General features: G+C 36.8%; 1 protein-coding gene across 2 annotated transcripts in view; it reads left to right on the top strand.

Annotated features, from left to right (window-relative positions):
* Nucleotides 1-8,967: 8,967 nt before the first annotated feature.
* Nucleotides 8,968-14,567, top strand: part of LOC134804766 (protein cycle) — a 72,437-nt gene continuing 66,837 nt past the window's right edge. For both annotated transcript variants that reach the window (XM_063777986.1, XM_063777987.1), the window contains exon 1: nt 8,968-9,263. In XM_063777986.1, coding sequence (XP_063634056.1) covers nt 9,220-9,263 — 44 coding nt within the window. In that variant the 5' untranslated portion in view covers nt 8,968-9,219. The remainder of the gene's footprint in view (nt 9,264-14,567) is intronic.

The following is a 14,567-nucleotide window of genomic DNA, read 5'->3' as shown; positions in this document are numbered from 1 at the left end:
ATTTGGTCAATGTTTGCAGTGACTACGGGGAATTAATTTCCAGAGAGGGGCACAGCGTAGCATGTACAAAAATTGACTAGTAGTAAACTTTAATGCACTGCACTAAAATGATTTGCACCTTCTGTCAAACATCTTATTCTTTGATATTTTTTTTCCTAATAAGTTTTACGTTTCGCGCCATCTTCACTGTTTGCCGTCGTGTTATGATGGTATCACCAGGCCTCCGTCACACGCTCAAGGCCACGCGCTATATGCCTACCGCTCGGCGTATCGTCGACGATACAACCGACAGAGGGCCGCCGAACGCCCGCCTCAGCGCTCGCACCGCATATCACCGCGCGTTTCCCGCGCTTATGCTTCGAAATGCCGAAACCACGTAATTATTGTGCAGTAGATGGGTGAAAAAGTAAAAAAAACAAAGGAAAAAGCTTATAATAAAAATTCATCTTTTTATGGCGGGCTAAAGGTCCCACCTGAAAGTTTAATAATTATATTGAAGGGTTAGAAAAAGTATTTTTAAATAATTTTGACGACGTAATAATTAATCGGCCTGGTAGCACCGTATTACAACTTTTAAAAACCGTTGATTGTCCGTTGCTTTGCTCCTGAATATTTATTAAAATTATTTACGCGATTTAGGATATTTTCAACTACTTATAAAATTGTAATAACAGAGAATTCCGAGAAGTGAAAAAATTATAAATCATTATATTAAAACTAAAACATATTTGATTCGCAACATTCGTTTTATTACAATAATCATCATAGGTAGGGTAGCTACAACCCTAGCGCATTCTTACGATGACGCGTTGGCACGTGACTCGAACGGCGGGCAACACAGTCTCGACTCTTTGTGCGCGTAATTATGGTACATTTCTTCTTGTCCTGAGCAGCAGGTATTATTATTAGGGTTCTGTAGGCTATTATAGCGTAGGTATTTTTGCTTTTGTTTGGGAATGAGGTATCTGTTACGTAGTAACTATTTATTAATCTGTGGTATCACTGATTTACCAAATTCACGCGCAAGTGACAAACACTAGCCGTCTCTTTTTTACTTAGGTATTCTTTTAATTGTGCCGTCTCTTTTACGCATTTGCGTATGAAGTTGTAAACAAATTGTAACTGATGCTGCCATGACGTTGGCAGCATTGGTTGGCATCATTTTTTTTCGCTTGATAATATGTTAGTGTATGACGTATCTTGTATAAAAAGTCATTGTTTGTAGCGTTAATTGTTTAAAATTCGAATAGAAATTGTAAAGTTACCTTGCAGACCTCGCATCTAAATATATTTGGTCATGATATTTTGAGTTTTATTCACCAGTACTCTAGTTCACTTTTATTAACGATTTCATCAAGATGTAGCTTTATTGAATTCTATTTGGGTGATTATAGGTATAAAGTTAGAATGTAACTGTGAGATCCTCGTATTTCAACCCGTACAAGATTAGAACCTTTTTCATGTAATGTCATTGAGTTTTTCTTTATTGATTTAAATGCCATCTAAATGAGTGGCCATCTAAACCTTACGGTCACGTGATCGCCTTACGCTGTCTCGAGTTTATCATTTTTTTCCCCACAAAAAGTGCCCAGCGCCGCTAAAGAAGTTTTCACTTCAAAAAGAATTTTCAAAATCGGTACAATAAAATGACGGAGAAAAAAGCTATCTGGGAAACCGAGCTTTGCTCGAAAAACATATAAAGGCCCCTGTACATATTGGGCCAACGCAGACCAGTCCAAGGGACGCAGCCATGCGGTATAATGAGATAGCAATATCACTTGCTCCCTCTAACGCATAAATGCGTCCCCCAGACTGGCCAACGCTGGCCCAATATGTACAGGGGCCTAAAAACTCAAAAATGCGCGTTTTCCCAGAGATAAGACCTAAGCTAGATCGATTTTTTCGGCCCCGTAAACCTCCATATAGCATATTTCATCGAAATTCGTTAGAGCCGTTTCCGAGATCCCCGTATATAGGATATATATATAAATAAATATATATATATACAAAAATTGCTCGTTTAAACGTATTGAAAAAAACATACAACCGAATTGATAACCACCTCCTTTTGAAATTTGGAAGTTCAGTAGAAAAAGGCGCGAAATTCAAATTTTCTATGGGACGATAACCCTTCGCGCCTAAATTTTTCAAATTTGCCGCCTTTTCTACTGACAAGATCTGCTTGACCCAGTATATATACTTACTTTACTCTTTGGATATATGGAAAGATCAGCGCCACAAGCTCCGTCCTCTTCTGTTACGATTTTGATAGCACACGCAGTGCAAGTCGCCGCCCGCCTGCAATACGGCCACTTCTCAAAACATATGATTATTGGACATTCAATCTTAATTTAAAACAATAAAGTTAAGTTTCGTTTTAACATTTTGGTCCATGTGGCCGTATTGCAGCCACGAAAGGGAAGTGGAAGAGTCAAGCCCCCTAGTGTGGAGTGGAGCGGATTCAGAACAAGACAAGTCATAGTCTGCATCGATTTTGATAGCACACGCAGTGCAAGTGTTATATACGTCATAATTTCATAGAAGTTTGACTGTGTGTCCTATCAAAGTCGTTGCAGACTTGTCTTGGTCTGACTCTAATATTAAACTTCAAACGTCTATTAAATTATCACGTACCTATGTATTAACACTTACACTGCGTATGCTACCAAAATCGTTGCAGGTTTATCTTGGTCTAAGGCCTGATTTGGACGAGCGCTATTTTAACGCGCGTTGGAATGGCACAAATGGATACTAAGCCCCCATTCGCACGAGAGCTTTTTCAACGCGCGTTAAAAAAGCGCTTGAATCTTTCCGCACTCTAAATTCGATTTAACGGCCAAGGCTTAAAGTCGAAAATCCAACAACGCTTGATAAAAAGCGCCACCGCTGTCGTGTGAATGAATACACATGTATCCATTTGTGTCATTCAAACGCTTTTTAGCGCGCGTTGTAAAAGCGCCCGTGGGAATGGGGGCTCACATGTATATTTATTCACAAGCCCGCTCCATACTCGTGCGGACGAGTGTGGAAGGGGCATAGAATGTAGGATCCTATAAAAGTGGTACACGCGTGCCTCCGTGAGGGATAAAACATACGCAATGCGACACTATGATTGGTCGAATTTATTTGTTGCCCACCATTAATCATATACCATTAATACATACTATTTTTACGGTGGGGAATTAAAAAAAAAGAGACTGTGACAAGGACAAACAATAATAGCGCTTTCGCTGCTACTCCTACTGAAAGATACATAAAACAACTAGTTTTTATGTTGCTGGTTTCGTCAATCGAGGAAATCAAACTAAAAACGGCCGTTTTAACTTTGGACGCATAGATTGACGAATCCAGCAACGTAAAAACTAGTTTGATGTATTCAAAAGGTACTTAAATACACAATGCAGTACGTAGCGGCCCCCTTTTTTCAATATCTTTCGTTAAATTTAAATAATTACTATTTCGCTGTGGCGCTAGGGTGCACGTTGATGGGCTCTGAAATACTAGATTCATGGAGGGGGCTACACGATGGCGGTGGCGTTTTTTATCAAGCGCAAGCGTTGTTGGATTTTCGACTTAAGCGTTGGTCGTTAAAACGAATTTAGCGGCTCTTTTTACTCTGCGGACAGATTCAAGCGCTTCTTAACGCGCGTTGATAAAGCGCTCGTGCTTATGAGGCCTAACCGTGTCGCGAGCCGAGTCGCGATCGCATCGGATGCTTTTCTTCGCAATTCGCAATACATTGCGTCTTAGAATAAACTTTAAAGTGTATTAAAAATCAAACCACAAGTTATTTTTAAAGTCGCTGAACAAATGTTGGTCAGTATGAGGCTCGGAGTAATTAACAATGGAGCCGCCATTAACAGGCGTTCCCCTCTGTCGAAAAAAGGCGGCCAATGGTCAACCACATGTCAACCATATGTATGGACTGACGTTTATCTAACATGACGTACCTATACATTTGATGTGCCCCTCCCCCGCAAAAAACGGCAGACTATTTTGTATCGAAAATTTTAGACATGGCGTCTCCGTTGGTTATATCCTCTAAGGTATGAGGAGTACAGCTTACAATTTAATTTTTTGCTCATGTTACAGGCCACACTCGGTATAGGAACCAGGGCACTAGTTTATTCGGTATCGCGACGCGTCCTTGTGTGTGTGTTATCGCAGTCCTATTAATGATATAAAGTAATATAAGTTATATAAGTTTACATGCACACGCATAAGGGGTAGTTCGCGACATGGTGGAGGTGCTGGGATCATGTCTCCATCCAACTACCACGTGTTCGTTACGCAATCTACTTGTTACCACTACAGACTGTTCAAACTCTGGCCGTCGAAGGCGAAATAGACGAGCGACCGGACGCGCCGGAAACTCTAAAGCACTTTACTACCCACATTTATAACAGTAAATAAAAACTAAGCCAATATCGTTGCCGGGGCGGACGAGAAAAAACTATTTGACAGGTAAGCTTCGATGACAGATGACAGACGTCATTTAGGGCGCGTTTCGATGTCAGCTAACATAGTGAGATGCAACAGCATCCGATGCGATCGCGACTCGGCTCGCGACAAACCGTATTATATTATATCAAAGAATATAATACTCACTAGGAGAAGAACGATAACTCCATACAAAAAAATGTCCCTTTCAAAAGTTCGTTTATACTACTAGCGCTCTGGTAGGATACCATTGTAATTAGAATTGACAACCCGTTTAGCCTAGCGGGTATTGGCAGTAATCCAGTTCAGGAAGCTAATGGTCCTGGGTTCGAATCCCAGAGAGGGAATTTATTTTTGTATGTTTTTATTTTTTGTTGGGGTCAGGTTTTTAAGAGCCCATCAACGTGCACACTAGCGCCACTGCTGAATACATTAAACTAGTTTTTATGTTATTGGATTCGTCAATCTACCCGTCCAAAGTTAAAACGGCCGTTTTTGTTTTAAGCTCATAGATCGACGAATCCAGCAACATGAAATCTAGTTTGATGTATTCAAAAGGTACCTAAATACACAATACAGTCCGTAGCGGCCCCTTTTTTAAATACATGTCGTTAAATTTAAATAATCACAATTATTTAGCAGTGGCGCTAGTGTGCACGTTGTTGGGCTCTTAAATTAGCATTTCACAAATAAGTAAAAAAAATACGTTAAAAGACAATGATTAGGTACTATATTCAGAAATTCGTGAAATATAAAAGGTAACAAAAAGTTACGTATTATTAAGATATAAATATTTTCATAATACATATGAATACATACACTGATATGGCAAATGGTTACAAGTTGTTATTACATCTATCCGGTTATCGGACATTTTCTACTTCACAGCTCCGCGCAGCGTTCTTGGTCACCGGGTAACTAGTTTGGATATGCGGCAGATACGTGCCCTTCTGAGCTTTTTCCAAGAAATCATATGACGGCCCAGGATTATATTATTATCTCACGCTCAAGCCATCTGCTGATTCACTTTCTAAAACAAAATAGTCAAAAAATTAAACAATATAAATCTATCTTCCTAATTACTAACGTCGCTAATTCCTAGGGTTACCAGCTTAAACAATGTGGGGTTTTACATCTATGTTGAATTTTGATTATAATTTCGGACGCGATATAGCGTCCGCGGGACTTACGGGGATAGTATGATTAAATTATTACATTTGAATTTGGTAATTAGCACGCTCATTTTTATTTAAAGATTAATATATATCTTACCTTGAAATTATCGCTGTTTCTGATTTACTACAACGGTTTCCACACACACATTAGGGCTTTCCATAATCCGGATAAGAATTGTTGATGAAGTCGCCATTGCCGGATACATACAGCAAGGAAGGAAGAGAGACATCGGTTTAAATTTAACTAAGTCTGTGCGAAGACGCATTTAGATAAGTATGTTGCTCGTACATATAAATAGTTTTTATTTTTAAAATTAATAGGTAAATAAATATATTTCAAGTGAATAAATCGTTTTATATTAAAATTTATATTTTTGCATTAAATGACTTAACCCTGTCTTTTGTAGTTTCCCGCCAATCCAGACAAAATACGTCCAAGTCGTCCCGCCATCTCCTTTTCGGTCTGCCTGCACTCCGGCTAGCACCATCTATGGTGTTCCGTGGGTCCCACTCCGTAACCATTTTGGCCCACCTTTCAGGGTGCATGCGGCAGACATGTCCGGTTGAGTGGAGGGAGCGAGGGGAGGCCTTTGCCCAGCAGTGGGACACTTAATCAGGCTAACAAAAAAAAAAAAAATGACTTAAATGACAGCATTGACATTACAGACTTTTATCTTGTCTATGTTCTTACCGGCCAGACCCAAATCAAGGCCTATCAAAGAGGCCAATTGACAAATATTTTTTTTTATTTTATCAAGGAGGGTAGAAGGCACGTCTACCCTTCGTGGATTTTATGAACATAGACAAAGACAAACTGAAATATAATAGATAATAATATACATATATCAAAAAATAAATAATAATTTACATATGACTACTTCATAAAATACAAATCAAAATATATTTGATAAAATAATTTGATTTGTTAGTAGAAATCGTATCTATAGACAAAGCCAGTTCTAGCAATGTTGCTGTAGTAGAATATTTTGATGTTAATTACTGGCAATCTCGTCTGGGAACGGACAACACATGAACAATTTTGAAGGGTCCCATCGTTTCAAGGAAGTCAATAGCAAAGAATATAATACTCACTAGGAGAAGAACGGTAACTCCATACAAAAAAATGTCCCCAACCGTTTATACGTTTATACTAGTGGCGCCGTCTTTGTGTACCAATGGAACTAAAGTTGACAACCGGTTTAGCCTGGCGGGTATTGGTAGGTAGTAATTCTGTTGATAAACATATTTGTTATCTTCATATCACGAAATATATGCAAGATGCAAATATTACCCCTTGTTTGTGGTATTATCAATTGATTTAAATAAAAGGCATGTTTATGTTTATAACTTTATATATATTATTTATTAAAAAATGTTTTACATATAAAAATATACACTGAAAACTGGCAACTGGCAACTTAATAAAAAAATAGACATTAATAAAGCGCATTCACAAGTTTTCAGTACCTTTTATACAAATAACATTAGGCATGCCTACCTATTACACTTTACACACAGATACACTACACTTTACATACGGCATTTTACACAGATTTCCAACTTGTATTCATACATTTCTTCACGGTTAATTAATACGCTTTCCAGATGCGTTATGACTCGGTTCCTTCTGAACCCACTAAAGTTGTAAATTTCACTCTGGCTGCTTCAACAGCCGTTGCTCCGCATTTAGCACATTTTCTATGTGCATTGCTGTAATCCATGTAGGTACAGACTTACAGTCTTAAGTGGTACGTAGCGGTACACGTTGTATGTATTATTTAAAGAGTTAATAAATAAAATTTTCGTTATGAACTTTAACCACAGCAGTTGGACAGAGTCATTGACAAATATATTTTTTATTATGGTGGGTAGACGTACCTACCCTCCATATATTTTATGAACATTAATAAAGACAGTTGGAAGCAAATATTCATTATAAAACTTAATCGCATGTAATTAAGTTTTAAGCGTTTTAAGTCCCGTTTTATGATTAATATTGTATAAAATTCGTGATAATTTAAATCAGAGTTGGGAGCAATGTTGCTGTAGAAAAATGTTTTTATTTTTATTACTCGCAACTTTTTCCCGGAGGCCAACGCACACATAGAAGATTAAGGCGCACACATGCGCAATTATTTGGGGACATAACTTTCTTAGGAAGTGAACAGGCCTTGGTCAATAGGCCTTGTATTATATCCTATGCGCGAGTGTGGAGCGGGCTTAAATGATATCCAGACGGGACTGAGGGGCTACCGCGAAAACCGAAATTCGCAAATTGCGGGGATATTTCTCTTTTACTCCAATGAAGGCGTAATTAGAGTGACAGAGAAAAATCCCCGCAATTTGCGAATTTCGGTTTTCGCGGTAGCCGCTGTGATCATATCGGTCGAGTTGATCAGAAATGAAATTGGCGTTAATCTCCAATTTTCGATTTATGGTGATATTAGTGCCCTGTAAATTGAAAAAATGACCCAGAACGAAAATACTGTCGAAAATCGAAGTTCGCAAATTGCGGGCATTTTTCTCTGTCATTCTAATTACGCCTTCATTGGAGTAAAAGAGAAATATCCCCGCAATTTGCGAATTTCGGTTTTCGCGGTAGCCCCTCTGGCCTCACAAATTGGTATTCTTGCGTCCGCACCTCCTGATTCGACCGGGCAATTGAATCAGATTGGCGAAAAATTGACTAATCTGGATACGCCTCCAGTGGCTATAACCGCGAAAATCGAAGTTCGCAAATTGCGGGCATTTTTCTCTGTCATTCTAATTACGCCTTCATTGGAGTAAAAGAGAAAGATCCCCGCAATTTGCGAATTTCGGTTTTCGCGGTAGCCCCTCTGAAGCCCGCTCCATACTCGTGCGCGAATCGCGGCGCGAAGCCGCGAACGCGAGTCTGGAGTCGATTTTGCATAGAGTATGTTCGGAAAGAGAAGAGTCGTGGAATGTTTTGGGCCCCATACATTCCACGACTCTTCTCTTTCCGCACAGACTATCAGCGAACTAGACTCCACACTCGCGTTCACGGCTTCGCGTCGCGATTCGTGCACGAGTGTGGAACGGGCTTTACAAACGTTCCCATACCGTCCGCGAATACGTCGGCCTCAGGGAGGCCGTTAGTAAACGAAGATTATTCAAAACACCTTTACATATTATGAACTTACCACTATGATTACAATATTTGATGCAATAATCAGTAAATTATTGGCACAACACAAACGAAGATTTTAACAATATTTATTTTCAAAAAATACTACTTACATTACTAAATTCAGAACGTCTCCCTGTTATCACGTAATGTCTTTGCACGTAATGTTTTGACGTTGACATTTGACCATCGCTTGTCATTTGAATTAGATTCTAATTTCTTGTGTGATCGGTTTGTGTTATCGAAAGTGCGTGCCAAGTGTTTTTGTTGTTCTAGCTTAAATATTTTGAATCACAGTTTTTTTCCAATTCTATTTTGAGACATTTTGAAATTTTTTCCTTTCGGTAGTACTTTTACGTTTTGTTTTATTATCGAACTTTGCGTTTAAAAAGCGAAGTCAAGTTTCGAAGGCATAAAAATCTAATTAGTTCGTGAAGCTTCCATGCTCCTTCAAACAGAATGGACGATATACTTAACCAACCTAGTTCATCGAAAGGCAGGCAGTAAGTATTTGTAGACAGTATATTATTATCCATACGTACCTTAAAAAGTATGTTTTGCTTAAGACAGGTGTCTTATTGGAGTACATTTTACGTTAGATTTTGCTCTTGACTTTGTTTAACAAATTCATTGTTTTACTGGTTCAATTTGGTATCTAGAAAGTCTTATCAGATTAAGTTGGCTTTGGTAAAAGTCTCAGTCAATATATTAATCAACTCTAGACATTTCAATATTTTTCTCCCTTAAGTATCCTATGTTCTTCAGCCTGCTCATATCCTTTATATTACATCGAAAATGAATTTACATATATATAATAAATGATAATAAATATTATAGGACATTCTTACACAAATTGACTAAGTCCCACAGTAATCTCAAGAAGGCTTCTGTTGTGGGTACTCCTACAACGACATATATTTAAATACATAGAAAACACCCATGACTCGGAAACAAATATTTGTGCTCATGACACAAATAAATGCCCTTACTGGGATTCAAGCCCTGGACCATCGGCTTCATAGGCAGGGTCACTACCCACTGGGTCAGACCGGTCATCATGACATACCTATAAACAGTCATCATGTGCTTTTGAATGTATAGGTTGAGTTAAAGTGGATATTATGGGTGCATTACATTTGTTATAATTACTTTTCATATATTATAGTTTGATATATCGTTATTTTGAATAACGTAATAAATGTCATACTACCGTAATACCTAATTAACGGTATACATAATGTTATTATTGGTATTGTGGTCATAAGGTATATTTACACTTCGTCTAATATACATTGCCATAATTATTACATACTCTAAAGCATATCATTTATTTTAACAAGTGACATCACATAATTATTTATGTAGCATAATAGTTGCATGACATAAATGGGTTAGGTTAGGTTGAAACTGCGACTCCGCACAAACGAATAACTACCTAACAAAAGGAGGGTTAGGTTAGGTTAGAACTTTGACCCGCCGTAGAATAAAATATTCTATCAAAAAAGTGGTTTAGGTTAGGTTTGAACTGCGGCCCCCACAGAACGAAAACCGTGAAAAAGTAGGTTAGGTTAGAACTGCGACCTCCCTAGAATAAAATAGCTAGCAAAAGCAGTAGGCCTACATACTAGTTATAAAAAGTATGTAAAACTTTACGTTATCAGGTTATCACTAAATGAAATATGACAAAAAATGTTATATGATATATGTATTTATACTTGATAAAATTGTATGAAGTATTATGTTATACAAAAATATAATATAACAAATGTCATTATAAAACATGTCTATATACTATTTGAAAATTATATTACATTAGGCATTATATCAATGACAGTTTAGATGAAATCACTATATAATAAAGGAAACGTATTATAAAAATTACATTATAACATACAATAATATATCAAATGGCGTTATAACAAATATATGATAGATTTTTTATAATTGTATTAAACATTACACACCCGGATATTATATTATTTACATGTGTGTTGGTTGGTTTATATTCAAGAGGGTTGAAGTTCAATGCCATTTTATAATCATAGACTTATATCTTCTTTTATTCCGTATTTAGAGATGCATCAAAATTCTATTCGATACAGTCATTGCATTGCTTCCCTTCAAATTAGAGGAGTTGCCAGCTTCGTAATGCGAAAATAATATCTTAAAGGATCCTTAGATCCTTACTTAAAGATATTGTTTTCGTTTTATTTCTTATAATCTCTACTTAAGGTAAATATTACGACATATAAACATATGTGTCGTAACTCAGGGCATGAATACTATTATTCAACCCTATAGTATAAGGGTGTCATTGGATAGGTCTCTCATAACGAACAGGGGTCATCAAGGTTTTTTTTTTTGATAAAGAGAATATTTGAGGACATAATTAATAACAATGATAACTCCAAAAGAAAAAATCGGCTAATCCTGAGTCACGACTACGGTAATAAGTGTTCCGTACCGTCGTACACATCATTATTATGGGCTAAATTTTAGTCATTTGCCTGGCTAGAGATAATCACTGCAAATCAAAACATGCAAACACAAATGCAATAGGTAGGTTGGTCTGAATGGTCAAAATAAGGATTCAAAGACAATGAAATGGAAGGCCTTATCATATACTGTAAAGTACATTACATATCTATACCTACTTACGAGATTGCAGAAAAATAAAAGAAGTAATTTCTAAATATTATTTCGAAATAAATTAAGAAAAACAAGCTAATGTAAATAACAATGCAAGGAGTATTGCAGTTATTTTGTAATTAGACTTCTTTCCAAAAATCTTGTAATCGAGGGACACCAGTAAATCAGTTTTATGATTTACTAACACACAGAGAACGTTATTCTAGACCCTTAGTCCAGTTTTTCCTGAATCCTCATCCTAAATCATCCTACCTCCAAGCCACATTGATAAAAATAAATAGTTATAGTTCGTTTATTTTAGCATTAGAAAAAAGGTAAACAATCTTGATGTGTCTTTTAATTGAAAAACACATTTTAAAAATAAATTACGGCAAATATGTAACAATTATGAATCTAATACGATCTTTTATATTCTTCTGCTTTCATAAGTAATAGTTATTGATTTTTAAAAAGCGAATTTCCATTAAAAGACTTGTCATAATCGCTTACCTTCTTGCAAGTTCTTTCTAATGCTAAAAAAACGAACTATAGTAACTTTATCTTTACTTGAATACTAGGCCGACCGAAGACAGTTTGTAGATCTACCACTTATCTAAGACTGTTGGCAAAGCGGTTGAAAAGTGGATTTCTGGTAGAAACAAACTATTCTGAATTTCTCTGAATAAGTAAGTAGCGATACTCAAAAGAACCTATCGTAAAACGTTATTTAGGTCAAAAACCAAGAGGAATTGTTATGAGCCCATCAACGTGCACACTAGCGCCACTGCTATATAATCGTGATTATTTAAATTTAACGACAGGTATTTAAAAAAGGGGACCGCTACGTACTGTATTGTGTATTTAAGTACTTGCTGGATTCGTCGATCTATGAACTCAAAACAAAAACGGCCGTTTTAACTTTGGACGCATAGATTGATGAATCCAGCAACAAAAAAACTAGTTTGATGTATTCAAAAGGTACTTAAATACACAATACAGTACGTAGCGGCGCCCTTTTTTAAATACCTGTCGTTAAATTTAAATAATCACGATTAGTTAGCAGTGGCGCTAGTGTGCATGTTGATGGGCTCTTAAATCAATGAATACTGCCCAGTGTTTGGATCGACCTGTAAGCGATGGCTCAGGGTAATATATCACTACTAAAAAAATAGTCTTAGCCATGGCGACAGATTTAAGTACTTCGGTAGAGTGTAGTACGGCACTACATCTGACTGACTGCATAGTGCATAAAAATAAAATTTTATTTTAAAGCTTGAGCTCATCTGCTTGCCAAAACATGCCGGAATAACCCCAAAAAAGATTTTTGCCGATAACTCATATTGTAAATCTTATTAGTGTAGTAAATAAAGGTAGTGGACCCCGCAGTAATTCCTCAGCCAGAAAAAACTTAACAGTATGATAAAGTATCAATAAATAAAAAGTATTGTATAAATATCCAAAGAATAATAATAATAGAATTAAAGTAAATACCTAAAGTCTCAAATCGTTAATATCTTTTTACAGAAAAATGCTCCGTTCAAACTTTCTTCACCGGACATATTCATGTAACGTATTGCAATAATATATGAAATATCCAAAAAAATATCCCAGCAGAAATACCAATATTAATAAAATATAATTTTTTGGTGTGTCTTGGACCGGAAAATTGCTCAGTCTAATTTTTTCACTGGAATGCCAGCTTATTGCCGTTTTATACCTACAAAATGAAAATCCAAAAAAATTACCATGTAACTATACTATTTTCAGAAATTGCCTTTTTACTCGCTGTGGAAAATTTCTCTATCCATTTTATTTATTGAATTAAGTTCACAGTTTTCTTTCCATTCATCTATAAAAACATCCAAAAAAATAACGAGCGCATTAAAAACGAAACATAACGGGAACAGTGTGTAGGGAGCGGAGTACAAGCGGGGTGCGTGAGCGGTACCGGCCGCCGCCCGCGCGCGCGCCGCGCCTCGCCCTATACTACCCGGCGGTGGCGGCTTGCTGCTTTTCTATACTAAAAAACGTAATTCAAGACCAAAAAAACTTATTACAATGTTGCCACTGCTGCAATATTTTTTTTGTAAAATATACTTGGTCAAGCAAATCTTGTCAGTAGAAAAAGGCGGCAAATTTAAAAAATGTAGCGAAGGATTATCGTCCCATAGTTATTTTTTATCGTTTCAACCTTATTTATTTATTTATTAAAAACTTACACATAAGTTAACAGTATAGCACCAAAGCACTTATGCGGTATATACATTTAAGATTCAAAATTGGAAGAACAAACATTGCAACATTAACATCTAGGTCCTTTCAGTTTATAGTGCAAGTTTCATCAAAATTGGTTCAGTAGTTTTAAAGATCTTGACGGTTAAGTTTTAAGATATCGCAATTTATTAACGGTAAGCATACGATAAGTAATCTTTATTACGTGGCAAAAATTCTAGTACGGCTACGACCAGTTTTGACATTGTCAATGTCAAAACTGGTCGTAGTGGTTTAGTAGTGTATTTGATGTCGGTTGTTATTAACGTCTTTAGCGTGATATTATTCTAATCAAAGTTATATGAAACTACGTTAATATAATTATATTATTCGGTACAAAGAAAACGCAAAAAATCACTAAATGTAGTGTAAAGAATCACACACTAGTGACAACGACAACTCCCTTCTTATGGCTCCTCTACAGCTCTACACGATGGGCCAGCGCCGGCCACTCCAAGGGACGCATTTAAGCGTTAGAGGGAGCAACTGATATTGCTATCTCATTCTACCGCATGGCTGCGTCCCTTGGAGTGGCCGGCGCTGGCCCATCGTGTAGAGGAGCCATTAAGTGCAGGCTGCGGGTCACGCGGTCGGGTCGTACTAGAAGCACAAGGACGCTAATCTGCACTAAACTGCTAAAGGAAGACGGTACATTATTGCGTAACCGCGGGATGGATTTATCTTCGCTTCCAAAATTTCGGTGTCCTGGATGATATTTCTTTTGGATATTTTGGATTTAAGTGTATACGTGACTACTCAGTATATATTTAAAAAGAAATCAGGCTGAGAAATTTTCCACTCTCAGTTTTTAATAGTTCTGAAATACATAAATTTGGGTATGCATTTTTTTTGGATTTTCTTACCCTCTACGCTAAATTATATTCTAAGATCATATAAGAAGAAAAAAT

The sequence above is a fragment of the Cydia splendana genome, chromosome Z (genome assembly GCF_910591565.1).
Source record: "Cydia splendana chromosome Z, ilCydSple1.2, whole genome shotgun sequence".
Lineage (NCBI taxonomy): Eukaryota > Metazoa > Arthropoda > Insecta > Lepidoptera > Tortricidae > Cydia > Cydia splendana.
Note: the sequence above shows the minus strand (reverse complement) of the source record. Positions and strands in the feature narration are given on the sequence as shown.